Below are 21,145 nucleotides of genomic sequence, written 5' to 3' on the forward strand. Positions count from 1 at the left end.
GTAGCCAATAATGAAATCACAGTGATGTAACTTGGCTCACTGAGTCAGAAAACAGCATGTTTACGGCATTTGAAGAACAGAATAAGATGATTACTTTACTAAATACTTTATCAATCATCTTTTTTTGTCAGTTGCATCAATAGTGTCATTATTAGGAGCTCACAATTTGAACACAAATTTAATTATTTGAACAGTCCAAGTTAGCTTACATGAAACTTAGTCTAATAAAAACTACAGAAGCTGCACTTATTGTTGATATTTGAACTTATTCTATTACTACATGGCTTTAAGTGTTTGCCCCTTATTTGGTTAGTTTATTTGTGTTTGTTTCCACCCAACGTATCAGACTAAATCATACTCTTAGATTCCGGTTTGCACTGCTACTAGTGCCAGCACTTCATCAGAGAAACCATTGTTCCTTTTCCCAGTCCTCTCTGGGATTTCTGCTCCTGTGACCATGATCTACATGGCAAATTAGTAATGCTACGGCTGCAGGGTTTGTGTTTGTGTGTCGCTGTACGATGACAGCATGTGTGGAGCTGTTTGGATGCATCCCTGACCTATCAGTGAAATGTCTTTAATAAACAGCTCAGCATCATCTGACAGCCCTGCTTTCATCTCCCCAGGCAACCACCAGCATCAAGTTGACAGCTCTCCACATCTTTGTTTTTCTTCAGAAATCCGTTCCTGAGAATGTTGATGTAAAGAGTAGGAAAGGCAACATTTTGACACTGGTTAAAGAATATGGATACACCAATCAGGCATTTTACGACTAATACCCATTTCCATTTTTTGTTCTTATTGGTTTGTGTTTTTCAAAGTCTAATCTGTCGATCTCAATTCTTTGTTTCTAAGTAGTGTAACTCATAACAGAAAAAGTGGTGGTTTTGAATACAACAGAAAATGAGAGAGTCACAGTAGTATCCATATTTGTGCATCAACGCTTATGGCATAGACCGTTTGAAGAATGAATTTCGGCATCGAAACACCTGCTGTTGGTCAATGACATAAAAGACTGAAAATGGTGGGCAGTGTTATTTCTGACACTTTTAAAAATAGGGGAAGCTAATTCTGATAAAGAAAATGATGAAGAAATTTGAAGGCAGATACTGGCAAAAAAAGCAGCAGTTATGATTAACAGCAACTGATCATAACACCCTTTCTTATAATTTTAGCCCAGTTCTACAGAAAACTATATAGTACTTTATGCCCATATATGGTCTGTGTGGCTTTTCTGACTCATTGTCAAAAGTGGCATATAGTAGTGGGTGAAAACCAAAATGCATGAGCTGAATTTAATTTTCTTCATGAATACTTACCTGTCAAGGTAAATTTTTTGAGCTAATTTTGTTGTTTTCCAACTATTTTAAAAGAAACGAACTATATTAGTCTATAATACCCCACATCAGGTCCATTAAATATTGTGAAATGACTGACCAAAAAATTGTGCACCATTGTGAACAGGCTCTTCATTTGATATAAAATATAAATATATAAATACAGAATATAAATATAGATGTAAAAAAATATAAATATAAATAAATTTTAAAAAAGTGGGTTGTGCATAATTTTACCTCTTGCTAAAAAAAAAATAAAAAGAGTAATGAAGAATATAGGGTTTTTAATAAGATGCGGTTCTGAGTATTCATCTAAGAAGGGGATTTAGTTAGTGAAAAAGAGAGCAAGACATTACATTTTTTATTAATTTTTTGTGTGCGTAATTTTGTCTGTTTGTGTATTTTAGGATGACATTTACCATTCTTTCCTTCCTACAAGTCTTTTGTACATATTTAAAACTAAAGAGAGCAATTGTCCTTTTGGCTGTTTTCTTGTTTGCCACCGACTTCTATTCAAAATGCTTTTTTTTTTTCAATGTTAAGCTGCAGAGTTTCGCATGTTGCTGTTTTCCACTAGAGAAAGATTATTTTTCACTGATAGTATAGCTATCAATGTCCACATATGGAATGGAAAAAAGTTTTGATGACAATTTAATGACTTGGCAAAAATAATTGGTCAGAATGTTGCTGCCAGCTTTTATTCTCCCTTGAATATTACCACATCTTCTCCCACAAGCAAATATATAGTTTGCACTGACTATTTGCTTCTCTGATTTTATCCATTCAAATCCTTTTATTTAAAATGTCCTTGCCTTTTTAAAATTCCTCTTCTGATTTTTGTCTTTACTTTTTTATCTTCTTTTATTTCTGTGCTATCTCGAGCCAACTTTGCCTGAATTCTGTAAACATCTTGCAGCTTTTACATGAGTCAAGACAGTGCGCACACTCGAGTGTGTCTGATGCACGCCTGCGAGTCTGAAAAGTCTGCAAGGTGGGGGCTGCTGGAGAGTCAGAGGCAGCAGAGTGTTCTACAGCTTAGACATGATGACAGATGAAGATAAAGAGGCTACTATTAAAAATGGGAGGGGTATGTTTTCAGCCGTGCCTTTTGAGAGCAAATGCAATGAAGTGAATGTGCAAGGGCGAGAACGAAGGGCTGTGTTTTTTAAGGTGTGGTGGGTGAGTCCATGGGAACAGTATGTGTGTGTGAGGCCGTCGGGGAGCGGGTGTTGGGGTTGGGGTGCTTTGGCTGAACAGCAATGAGATCTGTCACTTCTCCTGCAAAAAAAAACATGGGCAGCATAAGGTCATAACAAGGCAGATAGAGGCGGAGAAAAAGTGGAAAATACTTCTCTGAAAGATGGCCAAGGCTGATAGCTGTCTGAAAAGTAGCGTTGTGGTGGGATCAGCATGTGAACTGAGGCAAACATGGCAGCTTATGAGACTAGAGCCCTCTGTCTCTCTCTCTCTCTTTCTCTTTATCAGCAGTGCAACACTTTCTATACAGATAGATGAGGATGATACTGATGACTGGATGAGGGGTTTTGCTATGTGTAGATGTGAAGGCTGTACATTAAGCAGAAATAAAAAAGAACAAAAAGAACACTTGGACTACATTAAAGCTGCACAACATACTCACTTGTCATCATCGCTGCACTATCAATGTGTGTATATGTTGCAATCAAAAAGCACTGATTAGATGGAATATATGGTGTGTTTAATGGTTCTGGGATCCATGCTTTAAAATTCTCCTTTTCAATAATTTATTTGGCAATTTGAATGAACTTTCACTGTCCTTAATGCTTACAGCTGATTTAAATCTAAGTGATTAAGATTACAAAGGTGAGAGAGACTAGTGGGGATGTCCCGATGGTAGAAAAGGAAGAAAATAGTCAGAAAAATGTGGTTTTAGCATAATCAATATCATCATTGCGAAACAGCAATAGTGCAGTCTTATGTTTTTTGAATGTTGTGGACAAAAAAAGTAAAAGGAAATAAGTACTTTATCAAAAATGCCAGTGTTTATCTCAGTAAATATATTAGTAATATATTTATTGATTTTAAAGTCATGCAGATGTTGGTAGCAACCCAACATATTCAACATGTATAGACATCATTCATCCATCCTTGGTCAATGGATACTAGAGACACTTACTGAAATTTATTTAATATTTAAGTAAAGGCCTTTGTTGGATTCAGGTTATCTCCTGTATGAAGAAACTAGTTGCTTGCATAGATTTACAACTGGACTTTTATCAGGTGATTGACTGGGACATTCTTGCATCTTTATTTCTTCTCTCCATTCATTCTTAAATTATAAAACGTCAGTCTGTGCCATTTCCTGGAAAGTAGTTCCATTATATTTTAATCATCTTGTCAACTCCAAACTTCACTGTTGGAATGTTTTTAGTGCGATGTCCAAAGGCATTTCTGTTCAAAACATGCCATGTGGAATGACATCCAGAGAGTGAAACTTTTGTCTCATCTCACCAGATTGCATTTCTCCACATTTCGACAAGCTTCAAAAGCTTTTTCCTCATCATTGGAGTGTTGTGCAGGGAGCAGGCATAGAGAATCTGGTTGTTGTGCACACTACTTTAAGGTTGTTTTTTTTAACTGCATTTTCCAATTCAGTGTCTTTCTGAAGCTCGTCTGACTCTTCAGAAACTATTCTAATATTGTTTTTATTCCCTTGTAAAAATTCTTTCATTGAGAGCACCATGGTGGCTTGTTTACGGTAAAATTACTGTCTTTTCTCTTTTGCATTATATTCACAGCCGTGCTCACTGTAACATCTGGTAGATTATTATATATTTAACCAATAGCATGAGCTTGGTTGGGTAAAATAAGGTTGTAAAGGTTTGAGAGAGTCCTCTTTTATCCATCATGACATGCGTCTTGTGTGAAGCCTTTTTGTAGGTCATTAAAAAAGAACAGAATCAGCTCATATTAATTTGCCCTGTTAAGGAGAGGGATTTCTTTCTATATGTGTTCATGTTTTAGTGTGTTTCTTGGCTTTTTAAGCTCTTTATTTTCACATCTATGCATTTGTATGTGCAGTCATTACCCACATTAGTTGATCATTTTATGTCAATATCTTCATTGGAAGAAAAATATTTGCAAGTTCAACACCTACTTTCTCAGCTGCATTTTATGTTTAGGCATACATTTTTCCTGTTTAGTAAAAAAGACAAAGCATATGGCTTTTCATAAATGTCAATGCAATCTGGTTCTTGCATATTATCAATCTGACTGTGTTGGAATTGAGCCCATCATCTCCAGCAATCTGCTTCTGCAAGTCCACACACTGGACACTTGCCAAATTAAAAAAATAAAGATCCCTACATTCCTCTTTCAAAGTCGCTATGCTGCTTTAAAGTGGGGGCTCGTCTTTATTACCTCACACAAAACTGAGTTTTTTACGGTTTGGCTGAAAGCTGAATGGCTGTATACAGAGGAAGTGGCAACAATGTGTTGTATATGTCTTATCTGTAATTGGCATCAGAGTGTCAGACAGTAGTAAACCTGATTTTCCTGGGCTGCTGCTCACGTGCAGCTAAATGCAGACTTTGTCCAGCTGTCCTTTCTGTGAAACTATATATATATATATATATTAAAAAAAAAAAATTTTGTTTCTGCTCAAAAAGATTTTAGGTGCTTTCTTTGTTAAATTTCTCATATTAAACTCATTCGAGAGTAGGAGCCAACACAAAATGACCAGCAATTTGGCAGTTGGTGAAAATGAGATATTTCCAAAAACCAGAAATGAATACAGAGAACTTTGTCAACTAAAACAAATCACGCAGTCAGGAAAAAATGGCCGTGGGGAACTTGATGAAATGGAGAGCATTCGCAGAAACAGAAGGGGAGAGAGAAAAAAACCGAAGAATTAAAGGAAAAAGAGATGGAGAGACTTGTGAGCCAGATTTGGGGAGAGAAAGAGGGAGGGCAGGATAAGTTTGGGGGGAAAGTTAGTGGCCCTGTGGGGGTTTCTTCTGGAGTTCAACCTCTCTGGCTGGGGAAGGAAGAGGAGGAAGGAGGGGGAAGGAGGGGGAAGCAGGGAACAACCTGGGTCAGCAGCAGTATGGAGTATGTGTAGATTAGATGTCTAAACTCGCTCTGCAAACTCTCCAAAGCCCTGAAAGATTTGCACCGCTCGTAGCTGGTTGCCAATAAGACGGAAACCTGTGGGGCTAGTGGTCTCGGTTACCGCCTCAAAGACCGTCAAAAGAAATATTAAAAAACACAGAAATCGACAAGGCTGCATAAATCTAAAAAAAAAAAAACACAAACAGAGGAGTCTCTAGTGTGAGTGCATGATAAAAAGGGATAGTGTTGCAGCTCGCCAGTCCAAAAATCCACTACATAGAACATTTTGAGCACCTGGGATTATCCAGTTTTTGGTTCCCAGATTCCTGGATGAAATTGGCTGCTGGGCAAGAAAAAAGCGAGGCAGAAAGGAGACGAAGGATGAGAAAAGAATGCATATTTAATAATTGTGTAAGTTGGTTGACAAAAGGGGACAAGCAATATGGACTTGAAAGTTTCTCACAGCATTTTGTGATATAGTGATAACAATCAAAGTGATGATTAAAAACATTTAAAGAGAATAATATCAGAGCCCAACAAAAACAAATACTGCTTAAAAATAAAACTTATCCATTTTAAAATAAATATTATGTTCATTACCCCATTTATAAGTAGTAACACTGAACAACTAGACAGCACATAATGTGAAATCAGAGCTATCAATACTGATACTTCCTAATGCTTTAATGGAACTATTGCTGACAAAAAAACAAAAAACTTCAGCAGTAAGAATCACAAACCCAACCAAAATGTGCATTTCTAGGATCTAAGATAATTAGAGTTTATTGCAATATTAACACTTCTAATCACAACCCTCACGAGTTAGACATCCCAGAAAGGAAAAAGGTTGCATTTAGCTTCCAAATTAATAAATTAGATCAGTAATACAGTCACCAAAGTACACATGGCTGACAGAAAACAAAATGAACTCCAAACTAATTTTCATGTTTTCAACTCAGCTGTGACTAAGACAACTTTTAAAAGCAGAAATTCACATCATACACATTTATTTAAAAAATCTGGCAAACTTTTAGCATCTCAATCAATGAAGGGACTTAAAGTTAAGAGGCAGGAATGAAAATAGAAGAAAAAAAAAGCTGCAACATCACTGATGGAAGCAGTTTGTCATCTAACCTAAACGCTTTTGCTCTTGTCGTCATAAAGCTTGCTTTTATGACCTGACAGCTGTACGAAGAAACGCATAAAAACTGCTGATGCTGTTTACTGTCAGACAGAACAAAAGAGCTCTTTAAATGTGCGCCTGTCTGTGTGATAAGTGTGCAGCCTGCTTTTGAGTCCGACTTTCTGTATGCTGCGACTTAAGAAAACAAACCAGACGTCTCAGAGCCGGAGCAGTCGCTTTTGAGTCAACAAACACCGTAATGAAAATCGATCAAACTGGCCAGAAATGAAAAAAAAAAGCATGGTTACTTTCATCAGACAGGGAACGAGTGAAGTGTTAGACTGAAAGAGAAAGAAAGAAAGAGAGAGAGAGAGAGAAAGGAGGGGGGTAAGGAGTGAGGGCACAGTGTGTTTATGGAGAGTGTAGCCCGCAGCACAGATTGACAGGAAATGGTGTCTTTTTTGCCTTCTGGGCTGTACCACTTGTACCGGTTTGACAGGGGTGGAGATGAATGTGAAGAGCTCACAGAGTCAGCCTATTCCATTATCATATATCTCCCATTGTATCAGGATGTTTGCTCTAACCCAGCCAGAGTCTATCAGTCTCCTGAGCAACAGTTAGGACCAGCGACTGGCTTTTTTATTGACCGTGGACTGCCTATTGATTTCCCTTCCCCTGATTTACTATCGCTGTGAGGGTGCTGCTGCTTTTTGAAATTGAATTTCTTTCATCAATACTCTTGAACAGTGAGCATGAAAGAAGATGGCAAGCTCTTTGGGGCAGAAACACGAATGACGGGAGGGCCTCCGTTTACGCGTCAAACGCCATGTCCTGTGCTGTCCACATCCTTGCATCAGCTTCGGCGGGTATAAATCACAAATGAGGTCAAGTGAGCCTGTGAGGAGTGTGTCTAGCACATGGTGTGTTTGTATATTGGAGGTATTTGTCTGTGAATGCACTGCTGGGATTGAGCAAGGCAGCCCTCATTCATCACTGTAAAAGTACTTCCTGAGGGGAAAGGCAGAAAGCACTGCCCCGTCCTCTGTTCCCTGGAGCAGACAGAGAGGAGGGAGAGATTCTCTCCCCCCTCTTCTTTCCCCCCTGGCATCTGGTTTCTGGGTTCAGCCACATCACAATGTTCTTCCTCTCTGTCTCTTTCTATGTCTCGGACTCTCTCTTTGACAAGCACATACACACCAGGCCTGTGGCTGGGGTTTTAATATGGTTATGATTAGAGACGGGGGGCTCGGTAAGGGGAGGGGGAAGAGAAAAGGGGCTCATATTTACTGCCGAAAACTGGGGGAGGTGCTGTGTGGAGCAAATCTGAATTGAAGATGCTTGCGAAAAAGGGGTGTTTGTTTTTGCATCAAGCACGAACGCAGCACAGGCATGGGAATAAAGTTTTGCCCTTTGAGCAGATCGGTTGCTCCTCTCGTGCAAGCTCCGCTGCCGGACAGCACCCATCACTCCTCCCTCCCCTCCTTTTGGTTCCTCTGCTCCCCGCCTCCTCTGGCATTCTCTCTGACTCTCTCCACCCCCTCTCAGAGCGTCATGCCTAGGCAGTTGGTTCACTCCGTCGTGTCTGGGGCTCAGCGAGAACTCTGAGAGGCTGTTATTTAGGTCTGTTACAGCGCACTGAGCAGGGGAGGGGGGGGAAAGCAGAGAGGCAGAGATCAGCCCTCAGGAACCAGATCTGCATTCCAGCCGGGACGGAAAAAAAGTGGGGGGAAGCTCGGCATCTGCAGGGACAGAGAGTGACAGCAAGGGAGAAGTTGAAAGGGGAGGGAAGCGGGTCCAGATAGCTGCGGCAGGCTGTGTTGTTGTCACTGCCTCGGTGAGTGACGTGAGCAGTGGAAGCAGGACTGTAGCGGCAGGCAGGCGGGCAGGACTGAGCCTCGTAGTGATTTGTGCTGCTGGTAGGGGGGGGTAAACATGTTTGACTGCATGGAAGCCCTGGGAATGGGCCCCCGTCAGCTCTATGATGTCACCAGCCGCGGTGCGTGCATGCTGCGGAAGGCGAGCCCCTTCTTCCCGGCTTTGGACCCCTTCGCCTGGACGGGCAGTGCCAGTGTTCGGTGTAAGTGGCTTCCAGCTTGGCTTCATGTGTGACACACTCCATTCTTTCTAGTTCTCTCTCTTGCTCTCTCTCCCTCACACATACACACAGACACAAACACACTCCTTCTTGTTGGTGTCTTGTTTACCCCTCAGGGCTCGACTGAGGGGGCTGCTGTCAGGGGGCTGCAGAGCAGGACAGGAAAAGACTGGGACAGACAGTCTCTTCTTTCCTTTTCTCTCTTAGCAGCCAGCTTTGGCTGCTCAGAGATTAAAACAGAAACTTTCCAAGGGGATCCTACATTAAAAGAGTTAGCTGTGTTTATTTACTTTGGTGACCTCATGAGAGTCAAGTTCCAGTCACAATAAGAGCCACCTGAGGTTTGAACTTGCCTTGTCAAAGTAGAATGAGAGGAAGCAAATTCCTCTTAAAATCTATTCCCTTCCGTGGCTCATGTCAGTTTTCTAAAGCAATACTGTCTTTGGGAGTTTTGATGTTCCTCCTGTAACCTTCATGGGTCAGGAATTTGGTTTACGCTTATGGAAAGCCAAACAGCCTCGAATTAATAAGCCGATGAATTATTTCGGGAATAAATTAATGAAGAAATAGGAGCACATACAAAGTCCTGACAAAGCAAAGGGGCCAGCTCTCTCCACTCTCTCTATCTCCCTGTTGTTGCTCTGTCGGACTTAAGAAAAGCCTCTGTCACTTAAGCCAACTGGGGTCCATTTTTCTACAATGTTCGGTGTGGCTACTACTGCCATGTGAGTGTGTGATAGTTGGAAAAAACACAATAGGTGTAAGTGGGGGAAAAAAACTGGACGGAGCCAAGCCAGTTATGATATGACGAGTGGAAAGCATTCAAGAATGTACGAAAAGCTGGAGGTGATGGGGGACCGTTCTTTTCTTTATTTTTTCTTTCTTGCTTTCTTCTGCAAGCTTATTCTTCTGCTTTTTGTTCCTTGTTACTGCGTCTCGGTGGGGGGAGTCATCTGTCTTCATTAATCGTGAAGACACCAGCATTTCAGTGGCCGTCATGCACACTGGCTGAGCTTTAATGAAGACAGATGCCCTGTCAGCGGAGGCTGAGGCCAGAGGGGACTCAAGCCAGCCCCAGCCTGCTCTGCTACAGCCAAGCAAATCCCAGATCATAACAAGATGAGTTTTGTTTATTTAATCAGGCCTCTCCTTTTGATGTATTCTCAAACTTGGACGCATTTAAAAGAATATCGGCACTTCGGATGACAGAAACCTACTTTTTATATTTCAGTTTTCATTCTTTGTTCCCCCAAATCGAAGATGCAAGAAGTGCCAGGAAGCTACCCCAAGGGTAGGAGAGCCAAGTCTAGCAGAGCAGAGCAAGTGGAGGCTGGTTTGGTGTACTGTTTCAAAACCCTCTGTGCTCAGTAACCTTTGTAAACAAGGCTGCCCTATCACCACACAACAAGCCATAATGCCTCTCTTTGCTGAAGCGGTTGCTCCTCATTGTCCTCATCAATGAGGCTGATGAATTGATGTTTGAGTCTGATATCTCATTAAGTTCAGCCAGCTGCAGCACAACAGAGGGACCTGCCCGGGTCCTTATGCCATACTCACAGAGGCATGATCCCTGCATACCAAATTAAGCGCTGTTTTTTTTTTCTTTTTTCTGAGAAGTCATTTGACTCTGCCGTGATGCTTGAAAATGAATCAAACTGTTTTTTCTTGAGTAAAAATAGTTTTAATCTCTAGCGAGGCAAAAATAAATAGAAATTGTAATATTCTATAACAAAATGCATTAAAAATGTTTGTGCCACTAAATCTTCCAGCAGATGAGTGTAAGCCCCGGCAGTAAATCTGCAGTGGTGATAAGTGTCACTGCCGCTGGCTGTTAGCCAGGGACAATCGGCTGACTTAAAAGTGCGTGGTAGGTTTTCCTGTTTTTGTCCTCAAGTAGGGAGACCTCAATGTCAGGGGTTAGTCAGGGGCTACTGCCTGGCCAGTGTCAGGGTTGCTGCATGTGTGGCTCGCTGAAAAGTGGACCCTTTCAACCAGCCCGGCCTATGTAATGCTCTTAAGTGCCTTATGCCACAGAGCTGGTACTACATCTGAGCTGCCCCACACATAGGGATAATGGACACTGATTTAGTCATATGTCAATGAGAACTGAATTAGTCAACTTCTAGGCAAGCCATTTGAGAGAGCCTATGCACACCAACCCCTTCACTGTCAATTTTCATTTGCTAGAAGAATGAGGCAATTACGCTTAGCAGTTGCGAGGGGTCAAAAAAAGGCAAAGTGTGTTTTTCTCATCGACACGCCCGTAGCTCGATGTCTCGCCAACACAGTTTGGATATTAATTTTGATACTCTCATGAGCCTGAGTAGTAATGTCTCTAACACACTTCCACAGTCACACACACTCTCTTTGTTCCCGCCCTCTCCTCCCCAATGTGCTGTTTGGAGGTGATCTGAGGAGCTAATTAAAATAAGGTTGTACATTTCAGCATCAGTGGCCGAAGAAATAGGAGTTGCCTGTGACCGCTGGCACATTCTGGCCTGATAATTTTCTCTCTGATAGAAGTCTGCAGTTATTTCATTATAATTACAAAAGATTCAATTAAAAGATTAGGAAGCCTTGGGGGGGGGGGGAAGCTGGGTATATAGATAGCACTATCTTGTGTGAGAGGATGTGTGTGTGCTTGAGTAAGAAAAGGTGGGAAATGCAAAGTAGTACCATTTCAATTCTGTCAAGGAATTGCAACTATATTTATGCACATATACATAAATATTGTTAATCCTTTGAAGAGTTAACAAAACATGGTGTTGAAGTTGGGATTAATTTAGCCGGTCGGAGGTCTCTGATCTGTAACGGACAGATACAAGTAATAAGGCTTGTTACACTAAAAAGGGATTTCAAGGAAGCAGTCCATTAGGAGTAAAAAAATCTCTTTTTTCTTTGTGTTTTTAAAGTTTACTCAAGCAGTAACATTATAAATAGAGATGAACAGATCACAGTTTTGTGGATGACTTTGATCTTCATTTTTCTGTAACTGCCTTGGCCTGCTGATTCTGGCTGCCCTTCAGAAACTCTGATATTAGAAGATGAAAGTACAGCAACTATTTTGTGGGCCTTTCAGCTGTGTGTGATCATTTATCATTTATAGCAGTAGAGCCAATGTTACACTCTGTGTGAGACAGAGAGCGATAGAAGGTAAAATTGCTATAAATTGCGTGCAGCACCTCCTATTAATTCTTTTTTTTTGTTAGCTTTGCTAAAAATAGCAATCTCTATGTATATTCTCTTGGAAGGTTTGGTTATTACCTTGTTTCTGAGACTTCTCAAAGGCAACCAATATACATATTAATCATGTTATTGCAATAGGGTGCAAAGTGAGGCACTGTTATCTTGCAGCAAGAAGGTCCTGGGTTCAAATCCCTGCCTGAGGTCTTTCTGCATGTTCTCCCTGTGCATGCTTCTACTCTCTCTAGGTACTCCGGCTTCCTCCCGCAGTCCAAAATCATGACTGTTAGGTTGAATGGTCTCTCTTAATTATCCTCAGGTGTGAGTGTGTGTGTCTATGTTGCCCTGCGATGTACTGGCGACCTGGCCAGTTCCCCGCCTCTCGCCCAATGACAGCTGGAAATAGGCACCAGCCCCCCCACGACTCTGTAGGGATAAGTGGCTTTAGATAATGGTTGAATGGATGGATTGTTTGTTGTAGTCTGGAAAATATTTTCGTAGCTTCAGGACCTTTTTCAGATTGACTTGAGTAGCACTGTCACACATTCCCGTTCACAGATCTGTCTCACCCCACAGTAATAGCCGAGCCCATTAATGGTCAGAGCAGCCTATAAATAAACAGTCTCAATCCTTGCAGTTGCTTAAAGTTTTTTTTTTTTTCTTGATCTCATTTTCATGTGAGGCTTTGCTTATGCATAAACAAGACGGATTGTGTCTGTTTTCAAAATCCCACACGTTAACTTATGGTGGTGTTTACAGGTCTGTTGGGGGGGACCATGGGCACCCAGACTGCATGTCGAATGCAGAGACAGACAGTGTGCCAGGGCTGGATTCTTCAAGTCGGTGCTGGAATCCAGCTCTGCACTAAAAGCAGTTTATAGCCCTCTCCGCAGCGTCAGTCACACTGCTGTAAATAAAACCAATCAATCAAAGTATGGATGATAAATCGTGGACTGGTTGCTTGTGTTTTCTTGAAGTTTGTGGTGAGTTCTTTTCCCCCCCAGAAAGAGTGTGTTTCACCAACTTCTTGATTCCATAACATTATGAGAAATCCTGCTCAGCTGATGGTTTGTGGAGGCCAAATGTTTGAGTTTGGAGTAAAAATGTGAACTTTTGGGAGTTCTTTCACAATGTTTTGTTGGTTCAAGTTATTGTGGCAGCCCACTCCTACACCCATGTCTGGCTGCTGCCATTGTAGCTGTTTACTGAGAACAGCTCTCTGGCTGCCAAGCACGTTTTTCCTATGGACAAAGGCGAGGGCGATTGGCAAACTTTCTGTGTATGTGTGTGGGCTTTATTAGAACAAGCACCTGAGAGTTGCATATGTGAGCATGTGCGAGGTTTGTTTATAGCACATACATTTAAGCACTCGTGATAAATGTGAGGAGAACGGTTCTGTCACCAACATGTTATTGACTGACAGCCAGGCTCAAATGTTGCTAAGGGGTTCAGTGTTATGAAAAAATGTAGGCTGGGACTGGAAACCCAGGAGAGATTGACTGTCCTGCCTCTGTGTATGTGTGAATGGGTTGTGTTTACGCAGCCGACGGCACAGGGCAGGGAGTGGTGAGCGACTGGTGTTGGACAGCTATTATCTGAGCTCAGAGGTGGAGAGTGATGGGGAGGGATAGAGAAGGCCCGTTGGAGTTGTTTTTCCTCAAACATTAGTCAAATTCTGCCAGCGTGTGTATGAGCAACTGCCATGAACATCCTCGTGGTAATGGTGCATTAGTTCATTTGTATATACCAGCATTAGATGATTTGTTTGTGTGTTTATGTGTTCGTTTCGGCATGAGCGTGCCTTTGCCAGTATACTTTGGCTGTGAGGGGGAACAGGTGTGCACAAACCGACATGCCTGTAATTGTACGCTTGTAGCTGCTAGTTTGGGATAAGATGAATGGCACCAGAGAATTTCTCGGATGCCATCATGTGCATCTTTAAGTGTTTCTCTTTGTTTGTGCTCAAGAGATATGGTCACTGTGAATAATCAAATTGAATTAGGAAACAGGAAAATGTGATACCATGTAGGGAACCTTGTGTAAATCTGGTTAGTGGTTAAATTCTCAGTTTTTTATTTTTATTTATTTATATATATATATATATATATACATATATACATATATACATAATATGGTTATGGAGATGCCTTGATATATATATATATATATATATATATATGCATATATATATGCATATATATATGCATATGGAGATGCCATGATATATATATATATATATATATATATATATATATATATATATATATATATATATATATATATATATATATATATATATATATATATATATGCATATATATATATATATCAAGGCATCTCCATAACCAAATAAACAAACATAATTTAATGAATAAAATAGGTGGAATATACAGGCTTTGTATTTGAGTAGATTTTTTAATCTGTGTTTTTGGGTAGAAATTAACAAGTTAACCTCTGTATCCCATTGAGACACCTTAGTTAAATTTCAAATTTGAAAATGCACTTAATAAATTAGTTGAATTCCAACTGTTAAGGTTATTTACACCTTTTACAAATTTACACATTTGTAAATCAGTAACAAATAGGCTTGATTTCACAATGTCAATGTTGTCGTAAGCATCAAATCCAGTCCAGACTCCTGCCAAACTGTGAACTAGTTTCTAAAAATTTTCAAACGCAAATTGAGATTTTTGTTTTTGTTTGCCTGTCGTTTTATTCTCACATTGCTTACAGATTCTGTTTTCTCGATCACCTTTTCTATTATGTACCATAAACTCACCAGATAAACTATTTAAATGCTAATATGGCCGAATGTTGTCTCACAGCCTAACAATGTCTTTATTAGGTAGTTACATCTATACAACAGGGCAGTAACTCAAGAACTATTTCCTGTCTTACCTCATAGATTGGCCTGCAGGCTGCATGACTGGCTGCATGACTTTTTAAACTACTCTAACAAGGAGGCATGTAAATCTATTCCCAGACAACCACAGCTGAGATACACCGTTCACTGGCAAGAGCTGCCTCATAGATCATACAAGCTGGCTTGCTTGCATGTTTGACTTTAGCATAAGCATGATTCAATGTGTGCTCTTTCGCAGAACCTTTCTCAACCACAACTCTTTCCACACATTCTAAATTTTACTATGTCCATATATTCATTCAAACTACAACCCAATTAAACATCTTCTTAGATGGAGACTGCGACTGGTCGAACCAATATCTGCTGCTAAATGCTACAAAAATGTATTGCTAGGAATTGTTAAAATAAAAAAAATAAAGTATGTGTTGTTAATATGTAACTATTATTGAACACTTCATTTAAACACTGTTGTGCTTAAATAAGATTAGACAGTTGTGATAGTTAGCTTCCACTACAAAAAGTTTGAATTTCATCAGCTTTGGCTGTTTTGTTTGTTTCTTTTTTTTAATGCCTGTGAATATAAGTGTTAATTTATAATTTACACTTTTTTTTTATTCTGAAGTAGCAAAACCAATGTTAACACACTCATTGATTCATTGAGCCGCTGTGGAAAATTATTTCTCTGAAGCAGAGACAAGAGGGGCATTATCACTCACACACATGACACACTCCCATGAGCAGGCAGATGGGGGAAAAAAGCACATGCTCCTCAGTGGTTTCAAACAAGCTGATAATATATTTCCTCTTTAGCATGACCTGTAGCTGATTGAGAGTTTACTGTAAATGCCCTGCGATCAGACCTGAATTAAACAGTTAGACAATAAACCAGAAAGAAAGCAGACTCCTCTTTTGTCTCAACAGAACTGTTTGTATTGTCTCAGTCAGCGTTGTACTCATACATGTTAGAGCAGTGAATCATAAGCAAAAAGAGCACACGTTCAACTTTCTTTTTTTTCTATTCCACATGCCAATTACCCACTTAACTTCCTGTTGCGACATCTTGGAGGAGGAAATGAATCACAGAATGGCTTAAATTTAGACACTCTCATCAGAGTTTTTGAAGTCTCCGCCCAGGCACAAAGTTGGGCAACTGGTTGGCGGTTGGTTGCCAAGCAAGAGTGAAAAACTCTCGTATGCATCATTGCTCCACTGGGCCACTCAAAGCAGAAGTTTCTCAGCGACTTCTACATCTGATATGAGTTCAGGGTGTTTGTGCCAGTTTAGGGGACTGCTTCTGTTGCCAGGAAAAAGAAACAAATCACAATGTATATGCAGATCATAAATCACTCAGAGATGAGCTTTGCTGTCTATCTGTGTATTGTTTATTATAGATTTATGAATGAAGGAGGGGGTAAATAATTTCCTCTGAGCATCTGCATTTGTGGGAAGGACTCGTTCACTGCTATGTGCGGGTGAGAATGCTCACTCTAATATCAGGCTTTGTCTTTCCACGCTTTTGACCACTTCCCAAAAAAAAAAAAAAATGCTGGAGTGAATACTACTGTTGTTGTTTACATTATCCTCTTTCCCCCTCACTTCCTCTGACAGAGCGAGGGCTGCAGCCACGGCTGGGCTACTTCTACTTTTGAAGGTTTCTATTGTTGCGGGGAGGAAGCAATAGCAATTGAACGAGCGCGAGTGGCCTTGCCAGAGACAGACAGGTGAGAGCCAGGCTGCAGATGGTGGGAGGAAGTCTGCGAGGACGAGAAAAAAAAAAACAAGGATCAAAGAGACAGGGTTTCCCTCGATGACTGCTCTCTCTCCTTTTCTCTCCTCACCTCAACTGTCTGCATGCCTGCGCTCCCCGTCCGCTTCCTTGCCTGGCCGCCAGTTATTCTGTCTTCCTGACATGATCAATGGCATAGGCCAGTGCGGGGCTGCCAGGTTCGGGTTCACTCTCCAGTCACAGGAGGTGAGACGTGTTCCCCCCTGTCTTCTGGTGGGCAGATGAAGAGTCAGTTGGAGCTCACCGCAGGGACATGTGAGACAGATTTTTTCCACAGATCTGCACTTGACTGTCTGCTTTTTTTTTTCTGCCTGTGCCACTCATAAAAAACCACCAACCGAAAAAAACCAAACAAAAAAAACCTTGATTGAAATCGTATTTCCTAGAATTTTCTTTCTCTTTTAAAGCCTCCTTCCCCGGGTTTTGTACAGGGACATTTGAAGGAAACGTTCCTCACCTAGGTTTTACCGGCAGTTTGTGTGTTTGAAGCCAACTTGTGTTTCTTAAGTTGACAGGGTAGTGTGGTACAGGAAAAGAGGTGGGGCTGGTTGTTGGTGGGGGAGTGGGCGGGTGCGGGCCACCAAATGTCGGCTTGGCTGACTCCATCAAGAAAATATCAAAAGGTCCTTTATGAGGTGCTGTAAAGAAGAAAGGGTGTTTTGAAAGAGGCCAACAGCCTGCGGGGGTAATTCCACTTCTTAAAACGTGCCTCAAGGAGACATGCCTATCCCACCTGCTGCCTTTGCTGTGCTGCGCCATGTAAAGGTGTTTCTGTGTGGATAACAGAAAGTTTTCATAGGTGTTCTGGCAGCACTATGTGAGCCAGCTTTATGGCTAGGCAGCTATGAGGCACAGCCAAAATGTTTTTCATGCATTAGTCAAGGACTTTCACATCTCTTTATCTTGCATGACTTTTACTGGTTATGGCAAAATGTTGTAAATTTCTGGTGGTTTTCCCCCCCCAAGAAAAAATTTCACAGAAAAAAAAAAGACAAACAATGGTTGACTTTAGTCTAAATAGCCTAAAAACGTGAGGGAGAAATAAATCAAGGTGAGAACTTATGTAGATAAGGTATATTGATATCTGCATGTGGTAAGAAACGATCAAAGGTGATTTATGGCCTTACCAAGTGAACTGAACACCTGTAGTAACTTACTTAGCAAATCCTCTTGCATCCTTTTTAAAAGGTGTTTGCCACTTTTAATTCTTCCAATGCTTCACCCAAGAATCTAGTATTTCATAAACCTGTTTGAAAGCTTGAAAAGTGTTTGTGATCTGTAAGAGAGCAGTAAGGTATGTGTAACAGCAAGGATTAAAGAGAAGTGACAGCAAATGCGGTGACGAAGATCCTCCGGAAAGACTGGTATTAAAAAGAGGAAGGAAACATGCGTGTTGTGTGGGGCCTTGCAGAGAGAGACTTGCAGTGATGGCAGGAAGATGTGGGCAGAGAGTGGGAGATTGAAGTGCGCTGGCACCGCTGACTAGGGTGTGGTACTTTCTTTTCCTCTTTCACAAAGGCAGCTTCTTCGTGGAAACCTTTTAGTGCGCTCATGGTCATTCAGTCAGTATCCTGCGGGGCTGCTGCCTCTGTCACAAAATGGAGAGCCAAGGGCAGCATCAAAGACCCCACCTTTAAATGTGCCAGGGATTCTCACTGTTCACAATTCTTTCCCAATCTGCTGTCCGTCTGCTGCTACTGTCTGTCCAGTACCCCGAGCAACATGCAAGCCTTTCAGGCTTTTGATAAATGTAGACACGGGGACTTTCTTACAGTTGCACTGGGTTCCAATGAATATTTTGGTTGCAAAGAGAAAGGAGAGATTTTTTTGTTATTAGGTATTATTAAAAAGTTAGAAATTTATTGATGAGCGTGGCTAAATTGAATAAAGAGATGGAAATTTTTATCATTTTTTGTACAGTTATATCACATGATAGAAAAGTTTTATTACTGCATTAGTGTTTATCACTAGAAGGAACATTTTTCTTTTTGTTGCTATTTTATCAGTTAAAGGAGGTTTTCCTGGCTTTTGAAGTAAGGTTTTTTACTGTTACAAGCCTTTAATATGTTATCCTCAGTTGATATCTCGCGTCCCTTTTTCTTTTTGCATGAATCTCGATTGGTTGGTCCAACTGGCCGATGCTGAAGCTTAACATGGAAAACAGACATGGATTGTCTTCCTGAGTGATTCACGCACTTAGAACGCAACATTAAAAATATTTCCATTCAGAAGAACTGTCAAGTATAAAAGTTGCAGGAATGTAAAAATCATATTCACTTAAACTGCATTTTTGTTTTTAAACCACCTTACCTTTGTATTCAAGGGGCAGTACTATGTATTTTCCTAGTGCCATTTTATAGCATGATCATGTTAACTTGAGCAGTTCATGAAAGAATCAAAGCAACATTCACGGTGTGTTTTTGATGAGGGCATAACATTATAACATAATACAAGCCTCAAAAAAGTAATTTTTCCTTTAGAAAAATAACCACGCAATGTCAATATGTCTTTGGTCTAAGGGTTAGTAGAGATGAATTATTGTTTCTATAAATTGTTAGAGCATTTTTAAAGAGAAGCCTGCTTTAGTTTAGCTCTTCATGGTCTAGCTGTTCATTTGGACTTACTGAATGAAGAGAGAGTAAATACTGCCAGTAAGATTTTAACAGTTTGTAACCTTTTAGCTGATCCTCATAGCAAAAATCAACTTTACACCTACAAACAGTAGTGCATGACTGAATGATTGAATAGAAAGCCCACTGACAGCTTCAGCCTTTGCTCTAATAATAAACACTTTTAAATGACTCTAAATGGATCTGCGAGTACTATATGTTCTAAGAATAAGCCTTTGCATTCTCTGTCACATGCAGAGGCAAGACTTGTGTAACAGAAAGAATAAAATAAAATAAAACAATCTGCAGGACTATTGTGAAAGAAAACTTGCTACACTGCCAGAATGTCATATGCTGCGACGCTAAGAAAAAAAAGAAAAAAAAGAGTTGTGTTGCAACACAAAACAGGAGCTGCACAGTCATGCCTTTGCTCACCATACATTACAGACACTCCCTTTTTTTTCCAACTGAGGGAACAGAAGGCAGCTTTCGTGCTCAAGAATGTTTCAAGTTTTTATACATGACCTCTTCCTGTTCTTTCCTCGCCTTTGGAATCTCTTTTATCCTGAATGCGGGCTGAATGGCACAGTTGACTTGACCTAGAATTTTATGTAATTGACCTAGTTGAAGTCACCTTCAGCTAAACAGTTATTTCTGTCATGTGCAGTCACATTTTACATCTAATGAGGTTGTGAAGAGTGATGTACTCCACATCCCACTCAGGCTGAAGCATTTAATGTTAGTGGGACAGATGGGTCGGTGTGTGTTTGTGCGTGTGTGTTTCTTAGGTAAGGGGACTAGAGGATTAGATCTGATCAGTGCAGCTTGGCCACTTGTGCATAGAGAGCATTGCATCGATGGATTAGAGAGTAAACTGATACTTACCCTAACAGGAAGTGAACAGTGGCTGCAGATAACCAACCCATTCCTTCTTCTTGCCTCTTATCCTCTTCATGTCCCCTAACAACAGCAGCCACCCACCTATCCCACTTCTCTCATCTCATCTGTCCATCATCGGCTCTCCAGCTTTGGCCAACAGATTGTCATGCAAATGGTACCCCGGGCCTCTGCGTGCTGATAAGGAGGGCCTCTCATTTTACTGGGCTTTGTTTTCTAAACAGTGATGAGCTGGGCTGAAGAGACTGAGGAAAAGTGGCTCCAAGTAGTGGCCTGAATGGGCCCTCTCACTATGACGCCCTGGGGTAGAGTGGGCTGAATGAGGCTCATTCTGGGAGGTGGGCTGCGGAGTCATGTTCTCAAGCAGGAACCAGGTTCAAAGTGTTGACAGAAGCTTATATATTTTCTCCATCGCTCCTGCCTTGAGTTTTCCCTAGGATTGACTTTCTCCGTCCCAGGCTCTTTTATCATTTAGATAGACTCAGTCAATGTTCATTTCTTGACGCCACATATGGTTTGTCCTTTTTTTTTTTTTTTTCTAAAGGGGTTGTCAGCGCTAGGTCTGGAGGCTCATTTGCTGATGTTATTATTGCATAAACAGCAGTTCATGGCACGTTCATAGGGTTTCTGCTCTCCCGCTGACCCCGTCGCTTTGTTATATTCTGGCCAGGGACATATGAGAACTGCTGTAGAAACATTCAGTGGGCGTAAACTTCAGGTTGCAGATTGATTTGCACATTTGGCTCCGAGATTGCCCTAAAAGCTAATAGAAAACATATTTGCCTCCAGCAAGGTAGGACTTTCAAAGCTGGAATTTGAATGAATTCTTTAGAGTCAAATAAAAATGCACATGAAAACCAGATGTTTTTGCATTGGGCAATAAACTAAGAATGTCTCTATATTTCTGTTATTCTCATTAATGAGGCTGTACAGCAGAAGTCACAGCAGCGGATACAAAAGCGGTAGTGATGGTCAACTTGGTCTTGAACGAGACCTGCCCTCCCTCACAGAGTCTCCCCTCCCCCCCTCCCCTCACCTCCTCTTCCTACTTCTTCTTTTTTTAAAATCAAATTCTTTGTTTTATACTTTTTTTCCCCCCCTTCCTTTTGAAGTCTCCCTTCTCTTGTAAAAAGCCAAGCTGGTGGTTTTTGCCTCAGCCTTGA

At 40.9% G+C, this 21,145-nt stretch overlaps 1 protein-coding gene across 3 annotated transcripts in view; it reads left to right on the forward strand.

The window, feature by feature from the left end:
- The window catches only part of rarga (retinoic acid receptor gamma a), a 57,184-nt gene that overhangs the window by 24,835 nt on the left and 11,204 nt on the right, over positions 1 to 21,145 (forward strand). The window contains exon 1 of one of the 3 annotated variants that reach the window (XM_032574929.1): positions 8,096 to 8,626. The exons of the other annotated variants lie outside the window; for them this stretch is intronic. Within the exon in view, the coding sequence (XP_032430820.1) occupies positions 8,482 to 8,626 (145 nt within the window). The 5' untranslated portion in view covers positions 8,096 to 8,481. Of the gene's footprint in view, positions 1 to 8,095; positions 8,627 to 21,145 lie in introns of those variants that run through there. 3 annotated transcript variants of the gene reach the window in all.

This window comes from Xiphophorus hellerii, chromosome 1 (genome assembly GCF_003331165.1).
Source record: "Xiphophorus hellerii strain 12219 chromosome 1, Xiphophorus_hellerii-4.1, whole genome shotgun sequence".
NCBI classification, from domain to species: Eukaryota; Metazoa; Chordata; class Actinopteri; order Cyprinodontiformes; family Poeciliidae; genus Xiphophorus; species Xiphophorus hellerii.